The sequence below is a fragment of the Plectropomus leopardus genome, chromosome 1 (genome assembly GCF_026936395.1).
Source record: "Plectropomus leopardus strain MGB_pleo_1.0 chromosome 1, ASM2693639v1, whole genome shotgun sequence".
NCBI lineage: Eukaryota > Metazoa > Chordata > Actinopteri > Perciformes > Serranidae > Plectropomus > Plectropomus leopardus.
Genome location: NC_142176.1, coordinates 22,748,624 through 22,771,234, shown reverse-complemented (window position 1 = coordinate 22,771,234; position 22,611 = coordinate 22,748,624). Strand labels below are relative to the sequence as shown.

At 39.7% G+C, this 22,611-nt stretch overlaps 2 protein-coding genes across 5 annotated transcripts in view; one reads left to right on the top strand and one right to left on the bottom strand.

Annotated features, from left to right (window-relative positions):
* Positions 1–2,715: 2,715 nt before the first annotated feature.
* On the bottom strand, positions 2,716–14,863 carry sltm (SAFB-like, transcription modulator). The gene is made up of 20 exons (XM_042492160.2): positions 14,705–14,863; positions 13,035–13,122; positions 12,860–12,915; positions 12,103–12,130; positions 10,025–10,733; positions 9,368–9,411; positions 9,170–9,273; positions 8,898–9,047; positions 7,936–8,048; positions 7,696–7,856; positions 7,496–7,596; positions 7,320–7,376; positions 7,075–7,214; positions 6,805–6,985; positions 6,357–6,481; positions 5,819–5,992; positions 5,367–5,675; positions 5,134–5,269; positions 4,114–4,268; positions 2,716–3,429 (listed from the first exon to the last, which is right to left on the bottom strand). Exons 1-20 carry the CDS (start codon positions 14,837–14,839, stop codon positions 3,318–3,320), a joined length of 3,078 nt encoding a protein of 1,025 aa, XP_042348094.1. The 5' UTR covers positions 14,840–14,863; the 3' UTR covers positions 2,716–3,317.
* A 2,148-nt stretch (positions 14,864–17,011) lies between these two features.
* Positions 17,012–22,611, top strand: part of rnf111 (ring finger protein 111) — a 37,959-nt gene continuing 32,359 nt past the window's right edge. For 3 of the 4 annotated variants that reach the window (XM_042492040.2, XM_088077812.1, XM_042491880.2), the window contains exon 1: positions 17,061–17,544. The gene's annotated coding sequence lies outside the window, so the exon portion shown is untranslated. Of the gene's footprint in view, positions 17,545–22,611 lie in introns of all 4 variants that reach the window. The other variant, XM_042491958.2, reaches the window with a different exon arrangement.

The following is a 22,611-nucleotide window of genomic DNA, read 5'->3' as shown; positions in this document are numbered from 1 at the left end:
GAGGCGTGTTTTCCGATGATAAAATTACTGTTTATTTAAATGGTGTCTGGTGGGTTTGATGATGGTGATTTCAGGGCTGTTTTTGGTTTAACAAAAAGGATCTTAGTCTTTAACAAAAGGTCCATCTCAGTAGGGATCCTTTTTGGATTATGTTGTTGCTTGTTTGCCGCTGTTGGCTGCAGCAGTCTCTGTCAACACTGGACCAGTTCCAAATATGATGTTCCCACAACTCCCTTAGACATAAAAACATGTGAAAATAGGGTCTAAATTGAAAAATACCAAAGCTACCCTTTAAGCATAAACTTCTGAGTCCATGATTGGGTGGGTCAATCCATCAGCAAATTTTTACCCCAGGTTAAGCTGGCCATGACCAGACAGGAGACAATAAGAATACTGCTTATTCTGCTTATGATTTTGTTGTTTAATCAAGCTTTATCAACCACTTCTGACGAGGTGCATGCGCGACCGGTCACAACTTAACCTGCCTTTAGGCCCTGGAGCTCAGAGGTGACTGGTCCCTTTCTGAGCCAGAAAACACATTAATGATAAGTGACCAAATTACTTGAGCCTACTTTAGCATATACACAAAAGTCAGTCTCATCACTCTTAATAACAACCACACAGAGTGACTTATACTGCACAGCGAAAGAGTAGACCAGGCAATTGTAAAAACCAAGATGCTGCAAAGTTCGATTCCAATCCGAATAACCAAAAGAAAGCCTGTCTGCAGAAATACTAACAACAGAAGCATAATAACACCAAACAACAAATAACATCTTAATAACAGCAAGCACCAAATCAAAGTAATAGCCTCTTTTTTGGCCTCTCGCCACAAATCAAATTACATCTTAAGCAAATCTTTTAACTTTAGGGCCCTGTGTCAATCTCACACACACACACACACACACACACCACAGGGTTCAGCACCATGGGCAGAGTCATATGGCCAGGTTTCAGAGAATGACACTGATCAACAATTTCGGTAAATTAACCCTTTGAAACCTGAGCAAACTGGCTTTACTCCTTTCAAAAACATGCGAAGCAGGCAATGAGCAACTTCAAAAGCTAGGGAATATGTCTAGAAAACTATATTTATAATTGTCATAATTACGTAGTTAAAATTCTGTGACAGTATTATACGTTTTAGGCACTTTGTCTCCTTGTCAGTTCCTTGTTTGTGTCAGTTCGCTGTTTGTTTTTACTCGGTAATTTTCAGGTAATTTTCTTGGACCTTTTACTATTCTACTAAATTTTACTAATAAAAAAATAACAATTTTCTAACATGAATCTAGGTTAAGTATTTCTTATTAAAACAAGGCACACTTACAACAATTTAAAACCTGCACTGGCTACCGGAAATAAACAACAGAGCATTGTTTTACCTTTTCAGAAGTGCTTTCTTCTGGTCTTCTTTGTAGAAAAAGCCTCATTATTTCCTTAAAATCCAACTCACGACGGATGTCATGCTCAGGGGAAGTCAGTGTGAGGTTACTGACTTCGTTTTGCTGCATGCTTGATCGCAGTCTATTTTTCACCAAGAGAAGGGTCTGGCCGTCCTCTACAGGTGAGTAACCCCACCGGCGCCATCGTGGTCTCCGCTTTTTCCCGCTCTGGTAGACTCTCCTTCCTTCTTCTTTGGTTTAAGGACTCCCGTTAGCTTCATAACTTTTTTAAAAAAGAATTATCTTTTAATAAGTGTTGTCTTTCTTAACAGTTCCCCCTAATGTGACCCGCTCTCAAACATATTGGACATTTTGACCTGGCTAGCTACAAGCTACACGTGCCACTCGCATTTGAAGACGTCACACGCCAAAACTGTTCCTCTACGCTCTGATAGGCTGTTGTGGCAAGGTGCACACGTGGGTCACTTGTACATTGGACCAATCAGCAGCCACAAATGAATACCGGAGTGATGGACAGAAAATTCGACAAATAAAGCAACGCGGGGTTTTTTTATGGTCCATTATGGAGCTTCAGCCCCCCGTGCATTTGATTTAGGTGCGTGTCCGTCAAAGTATATGGCATTGAAGATCTGAATGTGTTGGTCTATTAAAGACGAAACTGAAAGCATAAGTAATATTGTAATGACTGAAAAGGTAAATTATTGGTTTAACCCTTTGAAATCTATTATTTTTAAGCATCATTTCCTTGTTGTCATTTGTTTTTTTGTTTGTTTGATTCCTTTGACTTTTTTCTTCGGTTTTCAGGTAAATTTCCTATACTTTTTTACAAATTATTTGCTGTTTGTGTAATTTTTATTTAAGTTGGTCATTGCCTTTTACCTATGGTGTTGAAAGACATCAAGCCAATTTCCTCAGGTTTCGAAGAGTTTACTGGTTTGGTCACTGCCTGCACAATGTTTGCACCACTTATATGTCAACCTTTCGTCGTTTTAATCAACATGCAGATCTCATACTGTCTGCTGTGTTTTTCAGACTCTTCTAGCAGCTGACACCCAAGTGCTCCCTGCTTGTGTCACAGGGTTAATGACTTACAACCAGACGTCCCAGTATCATGTGATTTATAAAATCATGTCCTCTCCTAATTCAGACAACAGGCTGTGAACTGGCTGAGAAACCCAAACTGCCAAAGCCATTATTTGACTGCCAGGTGTAATTGAATTTGCAGAATTGTTAGAATAACAATGACCAAATGGAAAAACGATGTGTCTTTTCATGGACTCTGACACCACTGAATGCTCTGCAGCAACATAACTGAAAGTCAATTTCTTTTTTATTTCGGACACACAGGCCTGTATGTACAGCCTATGAGAGGTGTTTTGCTACAATGCAGGCTAGTTTACAGTTTCACATTGTTTTAGCAAATCCAACTACTCTTTACAAAACAGGACATTCACACAAACTATGACTTAAAAAAAATACTCCTCTGTCATCTGTTTCCTCACAGAGAAACATCCAAATGAGTGAATGATCCCTGACACTCACTGAACTCTATAATACACTAAAATAAGACCTATTTCACAGGAAAACTGAGCGTGACACTAGGCTATTGAAAATGTACATACAACACTCAGAGAAATTGATAACATCACTTGAAAACTTGTTACAAAGACCTAGGGCTGTACAATATTTTTCGAAATATAAGTAAAACATGTGCACAGGGTTGTTTAACGGTAACAGCAGAACTGTCAGGGAAACCCCACACCGAAGTCAACACTTGTCTATACAAAATAAAATAGTGTCATCAACCTCTTGGCCACAAATGTGCCACCTAAAACAGCTGATTTTCTAAAAATAAAGAGTTCACAAAAGTCTTCAAACTTTTAGGTGCCTTAAAGTGGCAAAATGTGGTAGCAGTTAGAACTGCCGCGGCGTTCCTTTAAAAGGCTTGAATCCTCCCACGTTGCCGCCACTGGGAATGGAGTTGTTGGTAATCTGTACAATTCGGTTCATTCCAGATGAAGAGTGACTGCACAAAGAGAAACAACACCAAAGTTTAAGATGGCAGATAAAAGGGATAATAATAATAACTTCATTTATATAACACCTTTAAAAATGGAGTTTAAAAAGAGCTTTGACAAACAATGCAAAGCAGAAATGGGAATACAAAGACAACGATACAACAACAGAAAGCCAGACAGCCGACTGAGAACAAGCGAGAAGAAACCAGGGTAGAGTTAAGATAAAAATTAAAACCAGTGGGCTAACAATGCAGGATGCAGGATGCATTATGTCAACATAAAATAATACAAAGAAATAGACCAAACAGAAAAACTAAAAGCAATCAAACCACAAATAAAATGAAATAAAATAGATAAAACATAAATTAAATAGATAAAATAATAAAAAAGAAACAAAAGAAATAAAAAGACGGCATCACATAAAAGCAAGTCTGTAAAAATTGTTTTTAAAAAGTCGCTGATTCTGCGAGCTTCATCTCCTCACGTCGTTCCAAAGCTAAGGGGCCCTGATGGCAAAAGCACGGTCACCTTTAGTTTTAAGCCTCCTAAAGTGCCCCACCTGAAGATCTAAGGCTAACTGGCTCATAAGGGGTCAACATTTCTGTTAAGTATCTTGGGGGCGACCCAAACGAGCTTTATCATAGGATAATACGATTCAGTGTTGTAATCATTTGTTTATGAGTCTGCTGTACCTGGAAGGAGCCATCATGCTGCCCCGGCTGTCTCCCATTCTGCGATTGTCGGGGTAGCCCCCACCCTGGGAGCTCGATCCACCGTGCCACTCTTTCCTCAGACCCTGATCCCTGCTGTGACGTTCCACCACGACCTGGCGACCAGAGCTGAATGGCTGCAGAGAAAGACCAGACTTTGAGCCAGGAGTCTACGACTAAATGTTAACTTCTTTAGAAAAATTGCGCGTTAGGGAAGTACTGTGCATACTACTGGATAAATGAGACTTGGATTACACTGCACATGTTAAGTGAGAGTTTGTAAACAGATGTTTTGATACAGTTTTACTGTTACACGCGGTCCCCAAACAGTAAGTCAATATGTTTTCCACATACAGGTTTGCAAACTAAAGGTAACACAGCATGACTAAAATGGTTAATTTGTATTTAGGGCTTAAAAAGGTTAAATGACTAAATTAACAAGAGAAAAAACAGAATCTTGCAGATTTTAAGTTTCACTAATTGAACTGTCACACAAAGAATTTAAATTCCTGCGCAGTGTGCTGAGGATTTGTTCATTACCAGTTATGTTAATTAGCTACAAACAGAAAAACAGAAAATCCTCACATTTGAGAAACAGGACTCACTAAATATTTGAGTAAAATTAAAAACATCAAAATTGAGGTTAATTCAAACTCTGTCAATTAACTAATCATCAATAGATTGCCAATTTTCTATTTAGCTGAGATTCAAATGTGTTTTTCAGACTTAAGATAACCTTAATTTATTTTCTGTATGACCAAAACCATTAGTACAGAGGACCTATGAAATGCACGAGAACTCTTAAGACCTTTTTACACCAGGAACAAAACAAAAAATGAAATGAAAATGCAGAATATTTGTTGATGTTCATTTAAGGAGAAAAAAAACTAAGGCTCAGAAATGAATGTGGATGGGCTTTATGTTTTTAATTAACATGCAATATTTTGCACAAATGATTGAGGTTTGGTGTAAAAAGACCTCAAATCAAGAGGGTCAGCTCACCTGATCGTTCATCACCATGGGTCTCCCATCTCGATCGTTAAAGCTGCTCCTCCCCTGGCTGGCCGAGGCGCCTCCTCTGAGTGACGGGCCTGGACCATCTCTGCCTGATCGCTCTGCACGCATGCGCATCGGTCCTCTGCCCAGCCCAGTGAGAGATTTTAAACAAACAATTTAGCTTTCACTGATTGTGGAGGAAAAAAAAGGAAACTGAGGATTTTTCTTCTTTATTTTACCGTATATCTCCCTTGTTGGAGCTGATGCCTCCATCATTCTTCCATCCATGCCCTCCGTCCCTGGGTGAGCGGTTGTGCGACATGCCAGGCATTGTAGCTCTGGCTCCCATAGGGCGATCATGCATGGGCATGGGCCGCCTCTCATCTCTGTCCCTGCGGTCGGTGTCCCGGAGTTCGGTGCGTGGTGGAGGAGGTGGCTCAGGTCTGCGGACTGTTTCAAAGCTCTTGGGGTAACGCTCAAAGCTGGAGCTCTCTCTATGAGGAGCAGGGCGACTCTTCTTTACCTCTGGCTCGTCAAACCGGTTACGTCTTGCAACAAAACAAAGACCGAAATGAGAAAATGAGATCGGTCACATCACAAGAAGTGAAATGAGCAAAAAGCAGCATAAAACAGATAGGCCAGGAACACATACTGTAGACGACCTCAGGTGCTATACTTCCAGCACTCGTACCTGTCGTACGTGTTGGGCTGCTCGGCAGCAGCCTCTGGAAAGCGACCCCTCTCTCGGGGAGTGAAGTTTGAAAAGCGGTTCTGCTGCCGGTTGTAGTTCGAACCTTGGTTCAAACGGACATCAGACTCCGACTGCAACTTCTTGTTGCCATTCCAGTAGGAATCATCTCTCCGGCTGAAACATTGAATACAAACATACCTTGTGAGCAATGAGCTTGGACAGTTCAAAATATATTCAATACAGTGGTATCATTTATGTAATATTTTCTATTTAAGCAATATTCTGTTTGCCTGAGGAGGATTATGCATTGATGTAAATTTCACCAGGTAAAACTTTCCTCACAGTCACAATGAGCAGCAAAAAAAAATATGGCTGCAATAAAAGGGAAGCATGATTATGTTGTCAAAAACACCAAATTCTAAAAAGACAAAAGTTGACGACTGCTGCCTTACAAGTCTCCACTTAGGTTAAACAATTTTGATCATAATCACACCGCGATGAAAATGCTGAGGGACAAAAATTTAAATAGTGCATTTACCCGTGTTCCACTTCACGGCCCCTTTTGAGGTTGTTTCTCTTTTCCTGCTCATAACGGAGCTGCTCTTGTTGCCTCCGCAGCTCCTCACGTTCACGTGCCATGCGTTCTGCCTCTTTTCGCCGTTCCTGAAAGAAGTCATATTAAAATGCACCAATTTACTACTGCACCAACTACTGAGAGATACAGATATTATCACAGTCTGAGTGGCTTTAACAACTTCTTACAAACAAATCCGAAGCATTTTAAAAAATATAGCAAATTACAAGGCTACTCCTTCTTGCTAATGCACACAGCCGTCTATCCACTTTCCTGCTGCACACCTGAAATTATAAACTGCAATCTGTAATCATTAACTCCTAAGATAAGCAGCTTTTGGAGAAGCCTGAAGATTTGTGGGGGGAAAATTGTTTACTTGTACACAGGTAAAATTATTTCATGCTCACGGTACCTGCTCTATACGGACTCTCTCTCTCTCAAGCCTCTCCCTCTCCAAACGCTCCCTTTCCAGTTTTTGTCTTTCCATTTCAAGTCTCTGTCGCTCGCGGAGCAGGTTCTCCCGTTCTTCACGCTCTCTCAACAGACGGACACGCTCACGTTCCCGACGTTCTTGTTCGGCAATTTCTCGTCTCCTTCAAAGAAAACAAAAAACAAACACACCTCGTTTTAGGACTTGAAGACATGATACAAAGTAATTAATAATGACATGATTCAAGACTACCTGCGCAACTCCACGGCTCTACGGACACGCTCCACACGGGCCACCCGCTCCCGCATCCTCTGCTCCTTCATCTTCTCAAAGGGCAGGATGTCTTCTCCCTTGTTGATAAAAGGTCGCTGTCTGTCTCTCATCATCTCTAACTAAAGGGAGAAAATAGAAATTTCAGTTTAAAAAAAAAAAAGCTCAAAAGGTGAAAAACGGATAGAGCAAATAAAGTTATGTGTTTATAATATGAAGTTTTCTACCTCTTCAGGAGGAATCAACCATTTTGGGCGCCTCTGAACATTCATGTTCACAAAGGGCTGAAAAAAACGTGTCAAACAGAATCTCATTTAACATCCTCTGATGGCAAAGTTAAAATATGATTTAAAAAACAATTATATTCATGAAAATAGAAATTTAGTTTTTTTTTAAGTCTTACTTTGTCAAAATACCTTCCCCTTCTGAAAGGTCTCATTTTGCCAAAATTCGAATCTCCTTTGGGATGATGGGCCATCACCACCTTGCCTGGGCTCTTTGTCCCTAGGATATAAAGGATAAATAGTTAGAGTAGGAAAACATGTGCTTTATGATAATGTCAACCTGATTTTCAAATTTAAGATGAACAGGAGCAAAACATACGTCCATGTTTTCTATCATCTTTCTTTGAAGAATCTTGCCCCGAGTTTGATGCAACTGACTCAGAATTTCCACTTCTGGCTTCCTGTTTCTTGGATGAGTCTTTGTCCTTTTCTGAAAGTTTCTCCGATTTCTTGTCCTCTTTTTTGTAAGATGGTTGTGCTCTACATGCAAGGAAAACAAAAGGTTAAATGTGCTTTCAATCAACAAAAGATTAACTTTCAAACCTTTTCTGTTTCTCACTTGTTCGGCTGTTTTATCCCAGTGGAGCTGCGCTTATCACTGGATTTGCTGGAACTTGCTTTTTCCTCTGCTTCCTTCTTTGAGCCCTCCTTTTTGAATGGATCGTTTTTGGCCTGGAAAAAAAAAACAATACAAAGGGTGGCATTAGACCAAGCAAGGTCTCAAACAGGGCTGGGGAATATGGCCTTACAATAATATCATGATATTTCAGGGTATTTTTGCAATAACAATATTCTTGACAATACGACAAAAATAGAAAATATTTGATTTGAATTTCAAAAACATAAAACTGTAACAAAATACATGTAAGTTTCATATGTCAACATAAACTTAACAGTAACGCAAGTTAAAATATTCTGTAAAAAATAAACAGAAATGATCTCTCATTTCTTTAGTTTGTAAACAGCAGGACCTCAGTGAGAGTTAGATTCTGTATAAAATATAAATATTTCATCACACACACCTTAACGGGCATAATAGAGAGGGAAAATGACAGAGAGAGAGAGGCAGAAGGTGCTGCTGTCAGAGGAGCCGCTTTACTCTGAGCAGTAAAACGCTTACAGACTGTTTTTAAAACATTCAGGACTCGCAGGCCAATTAAAGCTACGTGTCAGAGATGATGGTGGAATGAGAGAATCTGAAAAGCAGCGTTTGACCTCAGCAACTAATCAGCTCCACCTCAAAAATGAGAGTGAAACGCCACTGATTCATCTCCACTGAAGTCACTCGAAAAGTCATTCTTCCTTCATGGAGCCAGAAGCAGTTTCACTTTCAAACATGTCTGTTGTTGCCATGTTTAATGTTGTAATGATACTATGTCAACAAGTCAAAATATTGCCATTTCACGACATTAATTTGTCTCATCATGTTAAAAATTATACCGGTACTATCATGAATGATATATGATATGACAAATTACTAGCTTCAAACAATTCTGATTCTACATCCACCTCCTAACTTACCCTTTCAACATATATCTGCTGTCCATGGAGCTCTGTGCAGTCAATATGGGAGACGCAGCGTGTCACCTCTGTGCTGGAAGACATCGTCACCAAGCCGTAACACTTTGAACCAGGGCTGCGAGCATTTGTAACCACCTTGGCACTTAAGACCTGTTGGCAACGGATTTCACGTTAACATTTTTTTCAAGACGCTAAACACAAAGTCACAGTGCTGGTTCCAGACATATTCAAAATAACCAACTAATTAAAAAACAACTGCATGGGTTATTTACCTTCCCATATTTGCCAAACAGGTTCTTTAGATCAGCTGCTTTGGTGTTTGAAGACAGGCCGCTCACCCATATGTTGCAAGAAGAGCTGCTCTTGCTGACGATTCCTGATAAAGATGTTTTTTAAACACAGTTGGATGAAATAAGAAAATTGCTTCCCTGGGTTCCACATTTCTTAGAACATTTGGACACGCTTCTTACCTTTGTCATCTTTTGTAGATTTCCCATCTCTGTCTCTTGAAGAGCTACAAAGCAAATGTTGCAACAACAAACAGAGGAAATGAGTGAGGGTAAATAAAACCTGACGTATAGTGACAGGCATTCGTCTAGTGGAATAAAACACCACATTTTGTGCTTTTCAAAAAATACAAATAAAAATTTAAAAATCCTGCAGGCAAGGCGTGGATCTGAACCAATGTCTCAAAGGCTTCATTGCTTTTCCAGTGGTGAGATGGGTCAGGTTGTCAGCCAATTTATTCCCTGGACCAATGAAATCTTCGGAGGTTTGTTCAACTTCACAGCGAATCATTTGACCAAAAAGAAGAAAAAAAAACACTGCCATCACGGGGACTAACGCTCTTTTAGAATGCCTTGTGTAGAAACTGGAAATGGCTTTAAAACTGCTGGAAAGGTCAAAGTAACAAAATAAGACGTGTTTTCTCAGCTCCTGGTTAATGGCACAATTTAACCAACTTCAGAAAAATAAATCAAAGTAGTAAATGGCAGGATTAGGTACATCAGTGAACATTTCCCTTATGGCAAAAAAAAAAAAAAAAATCTTGAGGCTACCCACAATGTTGCGTTCTTAGTGAGCTGGACTTGGTAGTAGTATCAAAGAACTGACATAGAAAGACAAACCTCTTTGCTTGACCTGATGCCCCAGTAGTGGAGGGGCCTTTCTTCCCAGAATCCTTGTCTTTGTCTCCCGTTTCAGCTTTCTTCTGGGCCTCTCTGCCGTCTTTCTTCGTGGGCTCACCCCTGGATCCTTCATCTTTCTTACCATCTTTGTGGCCCTCGGTCTCTTCCGCCTTCATGTCATCATCTGGGCCCGTCTCAGCAGAGGCCTCTGGCTCATCAGTGCCCTTCTCGGCCTCTGGATCTGGAAGTTTCACATGTTTACCTGTTTCCAAGAGATCATCGCCATCAACATCTAGGGTGATGGCATCTTCATTTGGGATTGAGACCGATAGGTGATCGTCCTCGGCTTCTTTGGGGGAATTCATGGCTTCTGCATCCATCTCAGCCAGATCGGCCTCCCCCTCTGGCTCAGCCTCCCCATCCATCTCTGGGTCGGCATCCTCATCCACCTCTGGCTCAGCCTCAGCATCGACCTCTGGCTCGGCCTCAGCATCAACCTCTGGGTCGGCCTCAGCATCCACCTCTGGGTCGGCCTCAGCATCCACCTCTGGGTCGGCTTCTGCCTCCACCTCTGGCTCAGGCTCTGAATCAGCCTCAGCCGCCACAGCTTCTGACTCTGGTTCAGCCTCAGCCTCGGACTGAGCGAGGCTGTCCTCACAGGGTGCAGGCTTAGAATTTTCACGAGTACCATCATCTGTATCAGTTACATCTGAGGGATTTAACAAGGATAAACATGGCAAAACACAACTTTTAACATTGACATGTCGCATGTTACTTGACCTAAAAGTAGAATAGAAAGCACATTTAGTGTTAATGGTCATCGAGGGCGTAGACACCACAGGAAGACACAAAACACACACTCTTCACTGAACGAGGGACGATTCAATGCTGCTCTTCATTTCTTGACACATGTAGTGTATGTGAAGTACTTGAATCATAATTCACACTGAACGTGCAATTCCAGATGCCTCCTACAAAGTGTGGCAGTTCTCCGGGTAGGAATCTTGTCGAAAAGTTCAAATGAAGACAAACAACTCATCAGTTCACCCGTCAGTTTTTGCAAAATGCAAAAAGCATCCTCAGCTGGTCAGTCTATGGAAAGCCATCTAGGAAATCTTCAGTATCTTCCAATGTTTCTTCAAAAACCAATGTAACATCAGCTGATTTCGGGGCACTCTGAAAAAGCATCTTTCATCACAAAATCCAAGTGGCTGTAATGTGTCCAGTCAACTGTACACATCTGTGTACAAAACACGTGTCCCTGTGGTGACAACAGCCTGTCCCTCCGGTCGTGGGTCGTGCTGTGTGGCAGATCTCCTCACTGTACACATCATGCTGCGGCTGCAGTCCTTTGGCAGGAATCAGTGCCAGTTTCAATGGATGTCATCTGCAATGGATGCGCTAAGTCTCCTGATCTTTTGTTGCCTCTTGATTTGAGGCCTTGACATCTTTACAAAGTGTTAGGAGGGGTCTAGCGTTCCTTGAGCAACCCAAATCCCATCCTTGTTGACAAGCTGGCTCACATGACAAAACCTGTGATAAGGCGGCTGATTCCTGTGGTAAAGGTAGCAGAGGATTCAGACCTGCCCAGGGCACTGGTCTGTCCACCAATGTCAATAGGAAAGTGAAATCATTCAAGTTCAACACGTTGTTGCTTCTTCCAATTCACCGGACATAAAATATCAGCTCGTTTGTGAGCCTTCACTCTTTGTTTCCCTGGGGAATGTAGGAGGTTGAATGCCAGAGGCAACGGAAATCCACAGAGCCAAAGAGAACCCTTCTTTAAAATATTCTGAGTAATCCACGAGAATTTGGTAACCGAGTCAAGCAACCCGTATCCAGTAATTTTTGTGCTTACCACCAATTACAAAAAGCTTGAGTAGGACTTCGAGACATCTTCATTAAACATATCATCTGTTCTCTTTTTGGCACAATGTGAACTAGATAGTGCAGAAGCATGAAATACCACTAGATGTGGTTATGCATTCTAACAGGAGTTTCTTGTCATCATACATGTTGGCTGTGAAGACAAAACAACCTAATGTTAGCACTGGGCATTAGTGCGCCGACATACATACCTTTTTCTGATTCGTACTCTTCAGTTTCCTAAAACAGAAAACACTGAGGTGAGCTGACAAGTGAATCAATACAAAAGGTGGGGTGACAAAATGTCACAGCTAATTGTACATAAATAATTAACAAAATATTGCTGTATATTTGCAAAACATTAGCACTACATGCTTCTATTTTATGAATCCATAAAGCATCAATCTCAAAAGACATAACACTTCTAGAGATACTAACTCCTATCAGAGAACTACAGGATGCAGTTTCAAACTAGGTTCTGACACAGAGATAAACTATGTTTTCGTCCCAACAGTATTAGAGAATCACATGGAGGAAAGTCCAGCCTCTGTGAATTACGTTTGTGGTTTTGAATTCAGTTCCAGTGATTAATGGGACCGAGAAAGGTTTGAATAACTTGCACAAACTTTGTCAACTAAATTGTTCAGTCTTACAAGTATCTCAACTGCTATTAGTCATTCATCTTTTTACACTTTTTCAGACTGACTTCCTGGCATTAATAGATATTTGCTTGGCCTCCACTGACAATCCAAACTTTTTAATAATTTTGGTTTTGGCTTCATACAAACCATGGAAACAGCTCTCACTGTGGTGATTGGGCTCACACTTTAAAAACAATTGCTGCTAACTATTTATGTACAAGAACTCTGCAACGATGGCATAAAATGCCATTTTAATGATAATTATGGGAAGCACAAAAGCAAGAGATGTGGCAAACATTTATGCAACGGAAATGTATGCCTCAGTCACCTTGGAAAACACATCCTCTTCGCCTGTGGTATCCGCATCTGAATCCACTTTCTTCCCTGAAAGGTAAAATATATTTAAAAAAATTTAAATCTCCATGCAAAAAAAAAAAATTTGAACAGAACATGTAGACTCTGTAAGCTACACTGTCTCATGGATTAAGCGAAAGCATCATTACCTTTGGCTTTTCCACTTTTCCGAGTTGATGCGTCAGCTGAAGACTGGATTTGAATGTTTTCTGTATCACCATTTTCATCCTGAAGAGCCTTAAAAAAGATTTAAAGTAAAGCTGTTCACATTTTTTCTCCTAAACAACAAACTCTTCTGCCTGGTGAGACAGAATAAACTGTGAGCTACTTAAAAAAAAATCAGATTAGTTTTAACCTTGTCCATGTTTTATTTGTCTTATTCACTTCATTACTCTTGTAAGCGTGGTGCAGAATTTCAGGTTCTCTGATGGATGGCTTTGAATAGTTAATGTGACATGAGTATCATCAGATGTGAAATTATAGATACATTTTAACTTCGAATGTCAAGTTTTAGTCTGTCATCATGTTTATGACCTAAAATGTCAAAGGCTTAATCAAAATGGTTTATATATAATATAATGGATATATAACATCGCATTTGGCCAATAATTGATGCAGATAACTAATGCCAATGATGATATATCTATCTAATTTTAGAGATTAGCAAGTCTCCTCTGTAGTGGAATTTAAATCACATTATGCAGACTCTTATAGTGATGGCCCACCAGCAGATGGAGACATAAAATATAATGCTTTTCCGTGTATGTAGTTTTCATCTGTTGTGCAGAAAAAAGAAAATAATTTAACTTAGTGTTGATTTTCTGTGCATGTATATTTCATCAAAAAATACAAAATAAATAAATAAAAACACCAGCATTTGTCATATTAGCAGAAATGAACATGTTGATGGATACAGATATTTCATTTTAAAGCCAATATCTGCAGATACCGATGACCTGCCAATATCATCGCGCATCCCTAACCTAAACCACAACACTTAATTAATTTAATTTGGCTTTCATTTCACCAACCAACAAAATCACAAAATAAAGGCTATTAATAACATCAAAATATGTTGTTTTTTTAATATCCGTAATTAAATAAATAAGATAGCAGGTTGTTTCATTCCGAATATGTTCAGAATAATACATTCTCAAACTCAAGAGAGACAAAGCGAGATATTCGCGTTTCTTAAATGTCAATGTTTAATGTATAATTTTCATTGACATGTTTTGATCCCAAAATATATCCACCCTCGAGTGGAAACACAGATCTGCTGATGTGAGTCCGCGTTTATATTTCCGTGGTCCTACAAGCGTTTAACGACGAGGCTCACTTCAACAACTGAAAGTCTAGTATACGAAATCTGATCATTTCCAATAAACACCGATGCCAGGTGGTGGCCTAATTTGACACCGTGGCGCTTTATAGGATCGGCAAGCAGTTTCCACGTGTTGTTTCGATAAACTGACAACCTACAGAGGCCTTTGGTGTCTGTTTTGGTCCCATGATAACAGCGTAGCAGCATCAGCTGCTCTCGACGTTCACGATAGCTGGAGCGGCTAACGTTTCACTTTTTCCGACAGGTGTAGTGTTATGTTTACAGTGTTAGCAGCTAACCCAGGGTGCAGTTACAGAGCTAAACATAGCCAGCGCGCATGTCAACAGTTCAGCACTCGATAGCCCATGGATGTATTATCGATAACCTATCAGGAAACACAACCGTCACAGCGTTAGCTAACGTTAGCATTAGCAACTCTGTGTGGCATTTTCGCAGCTCGGTAACCCTTCCTTACAAATATAGGCTTTTGTTAGTTACCTGTTTCAGTCTTGCAAGAAGGACGCTCTTTATACCAGAAGTGTCCAAATTCCTTCGTTTTAGCTCGGATTTAAGATCAACAACTCTTAATTCGGTTATTTTCTTGGACTCCGTGGAAATGGCACCCGTCGCCATTTTACCTCGAGATTACTGAATTGTGCGCAGGCGCAGAACGATTTTCCGCCCCAATTTCTTCTTCGTTGTCTTCTTTATTGTTATTAAATGTCACGACGACCCCTACTGTGGAGGGGGAGCCAGAGTACATTTTTAAGGTAAAACATTAATAGCAAAGCAAAAAATGTAAACAGTATATCTAGGTCCTTGCTCCTTTAATGTATCTTACCTGGCTCCTCTGAGCTCCTTTTTTTTGTTACCTGATTGTTTTTCGTTTTTGTGTTGCCTTTAAAAAAAACCTTCTCTTTTGATTTTCTAATATATTGCTACCTCTTATGATTTTTTCTTTTGTTTTTTTTTGTATCTGACTATGCTGTAACATCATTTCCACTGCTAATCTCTATATTTTAGGCTATTTGTTTATGTTTTCCCTGACTTGTTCTGAAGCTAGATTTTATTGTATTAAATTAAGTTTAAAAAATATATTTTGAGAACAAAAATCATTCATTATGTGAATAAATGAAAAAAATAAAAGCAGGGCAAACTGTGTTCTCTGGCAGAGACTCCAGCAGCTTGCACTAAAGCCTCTTTTAAAAACTGTGCACTACACACTAGACGGTTTTTAAGAAAACTCGCCATTGCAAAAAAAAAGAAAGATAACAAAAGCTGTTGTGCAGGCATTGTTATGTACATTGTAGAATAGTGCCTAATCTTTAGCAAAATACTGAAAATTCACAGTTCCAAGTGACCTGCAGAGTTTCCTCCTTTCTTCAGACCACATGTCAATGCACACATTAGGCCTACCCAGTTGTTGATTTTAAACAGATTATATTCAGCTGCTTCTCTTGTTGGTCTAAAAACACATTTTGATTCTCCACCTATCAAGACCTAATCCTAAACTTGCCACACCAGCCTCAGATGGGAGTAAATCTAATGTCACAAACTAGTGTTTGTACACTCATATAGTGTCCACTATATTTGAGATCTTACTTTGTGATGCCCTGTACCTGTACCTTGTCAGTCATTTGCTTTATCAGTGTCTCCTTGTCCCTATTCTGTGCCCATATTCAAGCTACTAAAAAATATGGGTACATTTGCTTGGTTAAGTCTAGTCTGCATTTCTTCAGACAGAATCACTTCCCTTGTTCTCAGTATAGGCTAATTTTAATTTAACAGCTCATCAGCGATATACTCTCTAGACAGAAGCAGGCTTCTAATATTTTCTTTAATTCCATTTTAGCTGTGAAATATAAACTACAGGTTTTTTGTCAAGAGAAAGGTAGATATACGGTCAGGGAGATATTCCATACTAAGTATTAGAATAAGACAATGGTCCCACTGTTTGGATAATAGACTATAATTCATAATAAACAGTATATACCTCAGTTAGTTTGAATCATAGGCCTATAATACTGACTAAAGGAGGAGCTGCCACCCCAATTGATATGAATAACCTGCATTTGGTGGGATAAGCCTACTCATGATTCTCAATGACAATATCAATTTCTCTTTATCTAGCCTACACATCTTCCACTGCAGACAGAAAACGCATCTGTTCAGACAACACCTCGGTCCATTCAAAAACAAAACCCTTTCTTTAGACCTATGTCTTGTTGTCTCAAGCTGTAGCTCTTGAAGCAGATCAAACTCAGTATATTTCATCATGTTGATGTCGCGTGCTTGCACGATTCTTACAATCTTAGGGTTGTATCGTAGACTGCATATAATTGAATTAATTTAGTAATTTATAATATTTATATACAGTCTATGGGTTGTATCAACGTGATTAAATACAGTTATTATAAGTGGCTTTCGTCAGCTAAACAATAACTTTAATTTGCGCAACTAAGCATTTTTTGAAATTCTTGTATTTGGGGTTGATCAAGGGCTCGAGATATGATTTTCACACCTCCAACCTCAATACGCTAGTGGGCGCGCTAGTATTTGGAATGGAGGATTTAAGAAGGTGCAAAACAATGATACACAGATATCACCTGTGTATATGCGTGCATGTTTACAATAACAAACAGCTCCTCGTGCGCTTCTGTCGACATGAAACAGGACGAGGAGAGAGCGTCCTCGGTCCTCTCCACATCATAGATGTATTACAGGGACAGATTTTATCAGCACGTCCTGCTTTTGGAAAACAAACGGGATTTAGTCAAGCTGTCGCAAAGTGTCGTAAAGCAGCTGGCGGTGATCTGGCGCCCCCGCGCGGCAGCGACGGTAACGGCTGTGTTGTATCCGGAGCCAGCGAACAGACGACCTGCTGGGTAAACAAGAGTGGATACATCGACAGGCAGGAATGGCAGCTTCGTCGAGGGCTAATAGTGAGACATTTCTATCTTGTCAAATAGAAACACAGTAGAGAAGTCGTGCTAGCTTTAAAGACTCGATCGGATTCCTTCGCGAGTCAAAATGGCTGAGTATAATCGGGTATTTGCTGAGTGAAGTGAACTAGCCTTTGCGTTAGCTTAGCTGGTAGCCATCCGGGGCCCGTTGCCTTCGATTTTGCCTCAGCTCGGGACTGTGTTGTCAGTTTCACAATCCCAGCCACTAACGTCCTCGGATCGCGATTTCTATGTAGGCCTGCGTAGTTGCAGTCAGGTTTAACATTTAGATGAATGCTCGTTTTCAGCGCTTGTCATCACCCCCCGTAGGATTTCACCTCACATGTTACAAAAAGGACGGTGACACATTTAGAAAAAAAAAGGACTTAGACTCAGGTACGTGTTGTCTTTGTTGTCTTCTGTCCGGTGTTTGTCAGGCTAGGTGGCTAACTGTCCACTTTCTCTCGATTCTTTATCGTTTTATAGATCAACATAAGTTGATCACATTTAATATTGTCAGTGTTTCTCCATTTTACACGAGTTTATGTGCCAATAGTCACTCCAGCAGAGTTTGTGGGACACAGACAGAGAGACAGCTAATCGTTAAGGGTTGGAGAAACTAGCCTCACTCTCAGGCTCCATACTGTCAAGAGAAATAAATCTATGTAAGTCTGCTGTTTTCTGCCATAATCACAGTGATTGGTAGTCGTTTCACAGACAGAAAGCACAGTGAGTATCGTTAGCAGCAGCTCAGCAGTCCAGTCTCAGTCGTACATCTTGAATTGGTTCACTGATGCCATTTCTGTTACACCATACATTTTCTGCTTTAGGAGGCTGCGTATGCTTCACCTGCTAATATCTGCAGTATCTCTATCTCATCGTCTTTGTGCCCTCTTTGTGAGAAATTTCTATTATTCAGCCTTGATGCATGGGGATTTTGTTCCTTCAGGGCTGTCCTCTGAGGCCCCTGAATTCATGCATGTCATTGCGCAGCTTTCTCTGTGGCATCTGAAGGATTCTCACTTGTGTATAAAAGCAGATGTAACTTGTGTTCAGCACCATCAGCCTTATTTCACAAAAGTTGCAGCTTCAGGTCAGCATGTTGTCAGGAGAAACAGCATGTTATTATGAAACGAGGGGTGAATGAATAATGAAATGACATTGCTTAATGTGTTGTCAGTCTGTTACTGAATATATACGCAGTGTAACACACAGAAACATCACTAACACTTGTGCATTTAATGCAATCTAATAAGAATACCCTGCAGCAAACACTAACAGGAATGTTGTTGTATTACATTTTTACTGAGACTGTGCCACAGAAATGGAAAGAAGACTCAAGAAGTTTTGTAGCTGTCTCTAAATGACTTGTGAGTTGGTATAAAATGTCCTACTTAAACGTACTAGTTGGATGTTTACATTTTGACCATGTTTGTCAGGCTTTTTAATAAAAAAACTGATGAAGATACAATTACACAGGGATGTCGACAGATGCAAGATATCCAAATGTAGTGTCGTCTCAGGAAACAATGTGGATGGTACTGGCAAAGCATTGGTTTTATTTTCTTGAGATGTGTTACATCACTCGTACTTGCAGATGGCCAAATAGACAGGGTCAGTACAATATGTTCCTAAAACACTTGCTGAAATAGTAGCTTCATGATTTTGTTTTCTGATTACATCATGTCAAGAAGTGTGGCTGGCTTGTTGCTGTGGGCGAACACCACGTGCGTATAGTGCCCAAGCCTGCAATTTCCTTCACACTGTCCCTAATATTATTTAAACACATTTCATTAGTGTACATCACTGCAGATGCGTAAAACCCTTTGTGATTGTGGTATCTGCAATAGTGATATCCTTTAAAGAATTAATCACTCCGACTAGAAGCAATTAAATGTAATGCTTCTGTTTTGGATTCATATGTTGTCTTTGTAACTGTGTGAACCGTGTGTGTGTGTGTGTGTGTGTGTGTGTGTGTTTTGGGGGGGGTTTTTTGCCTACAAAATTGGGATGTCCAAACTTATCTGCTGAATCGGTATTTTGGAAAATAAAAAGCATTAATGGATTAGTATTAACTAGAGCTGGGCAATATGCCAATGTTATATTGATATTGTGATATGAGAGAAGACAACTTCTTAAATTTTAGATTTCCTAATATCGTGTAAGTGTTGTTTTTTCCTGGTTTTAAAGGCTGAATTACAGTGAAGTGATGTAATTTTCAGAACTTAAAAAGGTATTTTTAAGGGTATTTTTTTAAAAGAAAAAAGTAACAATTCTCTATGATACCAGCTTCTTAAATGTGAATATCTTCTGTTTTCTTTGCTCGTCTAATACAGTAAAATGAATCTCTTTGGGTTTTGGTCAAAACAATACATTTGAGGACATCATTTTGAGCTTTTATTTTACCAACAACTGATTTATTAATTAAGAAAATAATCAACAGATTAATGGAAAGTGAATTGTTAGTTATAGCTGTACACTTAATACACTTAGTCATTAAATCCACATCACTGATGATTATTTATTAAAAATCTCATTGTTGCAATATCGATACCAAGATATTTGGCAAAAAATATTGTGATGATGGTTTTCTGCATATTGCCCATCCCTAGTATTTAATATATAAAGCCTAATCATAATAATAAACATAATAAACATTTGCAAAGCTCTAAAGTTACACGGTAAGCTCTGAAAATACACCTGTGTCTTGTGTAAGCTATTTTTGTTGAGTTGCTTCTTACCAAAACGCTCTGAGTCATTTAAGTTGGTCTTTTATTGTGGAAAGGAAACAATGCTGTGCTGTGAAGAGTGTGTGTCTTGGTTCACTCTGCTTCAGAATACGGAGCCTGCCTGTTTACATCCAGCTTCCTGTTGTATTTCACCGCAAACCACGTTAACCATTAGCAGCCTCTCTTAGCTAACCTAAGCACAACCACAGCTGTTGAGGGCGATTTCTTTTTTCAAAATGTTCAAAATAAATAACAACTGACCGAGTACGAGCGAGTAACGGTGCTGCCTCACTATACGCGACCAGTTCACCTCAATTCACGTCCGCCCTGCCCAACTGGTCACTTGTATCCATCACCAACCCCCCGCTCCCGTCTCTAATGCGTAAAGTTTCATTGAAGTTATTTGGTGAATTTATGCAGGACTGTTCAGAAAGTCGCTGGAGCTGCAGTCTGAGTGGCCGTTTTGATGTGTTATGTTTGAATTGTTGAAATCGTCACGGCTCCTGGTCGTGTCCATGGGTTATGCGTCGTGCCGCCTGCTCGGTTCCAGTTGCAGGTATCCCAGCATGCTTTGTACGGGAAATCAGTCGCTTCCCAATACACGATGAATGGGAGCAGATTTCTAGTCACCTGACATTGCGTACGGTGGGGCTGCACCCTAACGCGATGCAGTTTTTTTTCGCGTTTGGTGTGAACGCACAGTAAAAGGCTAGTTAGAACAATTCAGTGCAGACAGTAATGATGGCTGAACTGCATGATTGAAAAAATAGGAATCAAGAGGGAAAAAATTAGATGAATGACCCATTTGTTTTTTTCTGTAATTATTAGTCAGTTATATCGAGGGGTGGGCGATATGGCAAAAATATCATATCATGATTTTTTTTTAAGGCAGGATCACAATCACGATTTTATCACGATTCTTTTTCATTTTGGATTTTACGATTATTGTGCATATCACTGAACAGTACAACCAAGCTAATTTCCCAAATTAAAAAATATAGCTCTAAAATAAAAAAGAATAACAGAACATTTAGGCCATAGTACCTCTTTGAACAGATTTTAATCCGTGTGTACAATTTTGTTTTCCACTATTTTCATGGCAATTTAATTACATGTAAATTTAATTACATTTTCCATATATGTTTTATTACATTATTTCAAGGTGAAATAATGCATTAAATTCAATAGTTTAATATCAAGTTAAGACAGCTTGAATAAATTTAGTAACTTAGTCAGATTAAATTAAATTAAATGAATGCAAACTGTTACATGAACTCTGTGTAAACTTACTTAATAAATACAGAGTTAAGACTAAACATAACCTTTAGTTCTCTATGAGATGAGATGAGGATTTACACACAAACTGTGCAGAGAAGGGCCCCCCACTCAAAGTCCGAATTTGCCCCAACCCAGATTTGAACCTGGCACCCTCGTGCTGCAAGCTAACAGTGCTAACCCCTACACCACCAGACCAATGTGTCAATTTAAGAATACAAATAAAGCCAAGCTGACCTAAAATATAAACCTTATGTATTTATTTGATTAATGCATTTAGCTGTTTGGCAATCAGCTATTTGATCCGTATTAATGAAACGCCACTCGGTTGTCGAATAATCGGCTGTATTCTACAATTCATTGCATTACATGATTGTTCGACACTTCTGCTGTCGCAGTGTTTTGGCGTGAGATTTGCTTTGGTGTTATGGGAGCGGGAGACTGACGGTGTGAGAGTTCGTGCCTTGAAATATGTTTAAATGCAGAACAATACCGCATTCTGCGGTCCGGCCAAAAGACGCGTGTATGAGCATAGAATTACAACAAATATAATGTGCACTGCAGCACGATACAACGATCTCTTCATGATGGCGGATCGTGGACACATTCTAATTATTCACCATCTAAAATCGTCATATCGCACACCCCTATTCATATGTATGCTTTATGTTTTTTTATGTCATATGTAGCTTTTGCAGTTGCTTTTCTGTTTTTATTAAATTCCCTTGTAACCTAATTTCCTTTTAATTGATGCCATTAGGGATAAGTATTGTTATTTATAGTAACTTAAATATGTTGTCCTTTTTTATTATGAATTACACTCATTTAACCATAAGTTGGTGCCTTGGATGGGCTTTTCTTAAAGGTATACTGTACATGATTGTTGGTTACTGCTTCTAAACATGCTTGCCAGTCAAAGTAAAATCAAATGCCAGATTCACTCTCTTCTGGCGTTTTGCCTCACTAAATTTGCAATTTTTTGTTGTTGTCTCTTGGATTTATGCTGCTTACAGTCTGGCACTTGGTCACTACCTTTTTAGAGAGTGTCTCCCCCTCCTTTGTGGGGGTATACGCCCATGAAGGTCTCAAGTACAGAAAACAAGAAGAAAATAAGTGAATGCAGACAGAGGGCAGAGTCTCTGCAGATAATAAAGTCCTGCAAGAGTATATATTAAAAATGCTTGTCAAATATGCTTTGTTTCTGGGGCAACCTCTAGCTCACTGGGTAGAGCATGCATCCCATATGCCTCAGGCCTCTGCAGCGGTCCGGGTTTGAGTCCGGCTTGTGGCCCTTTGCTGCGTGTCATTCCCCCTTCTCTGTCCCACCTTTCCTGTCTCTCTCTAACTGAGGGAAAAGGGAAGATGGGAAAATGCCCCAAAAAATAATCTTTAAACAGAAACAAGCTTTGTCTCCAATTTAGCAGAGACAGTTGCATTAAGTAAAGGTCACATAAATGTT

What these genes read in the sequence shown, in the direction of transcription:
- sltm (XM_042492160.2), bottom strand. Translation starts at nt 14,839, where the DNA reads ATGGCGACGGGTGCCATTTCCACGGAGTCCAAGAAAATAACCGAATTA. An exon ending in GCATCAGGTCAAGCAAAGAG is followed by an intron (nt 9,412 to 10,024) that starts GTTTGTCTTTCT and finishes TTTGCTTTGTAG; the next exon opens with CTCTTCAAGAGACAGAGATG. An exon ending in GGGGAAGGTATTTTGACAAA is followed by an intron (nt 7,377 to 7,495) that starts GTAAGACTTAAA and finishes CGTTTTTTTCAG; the next exon opens with CCCTTTGTGAACATGAATGT.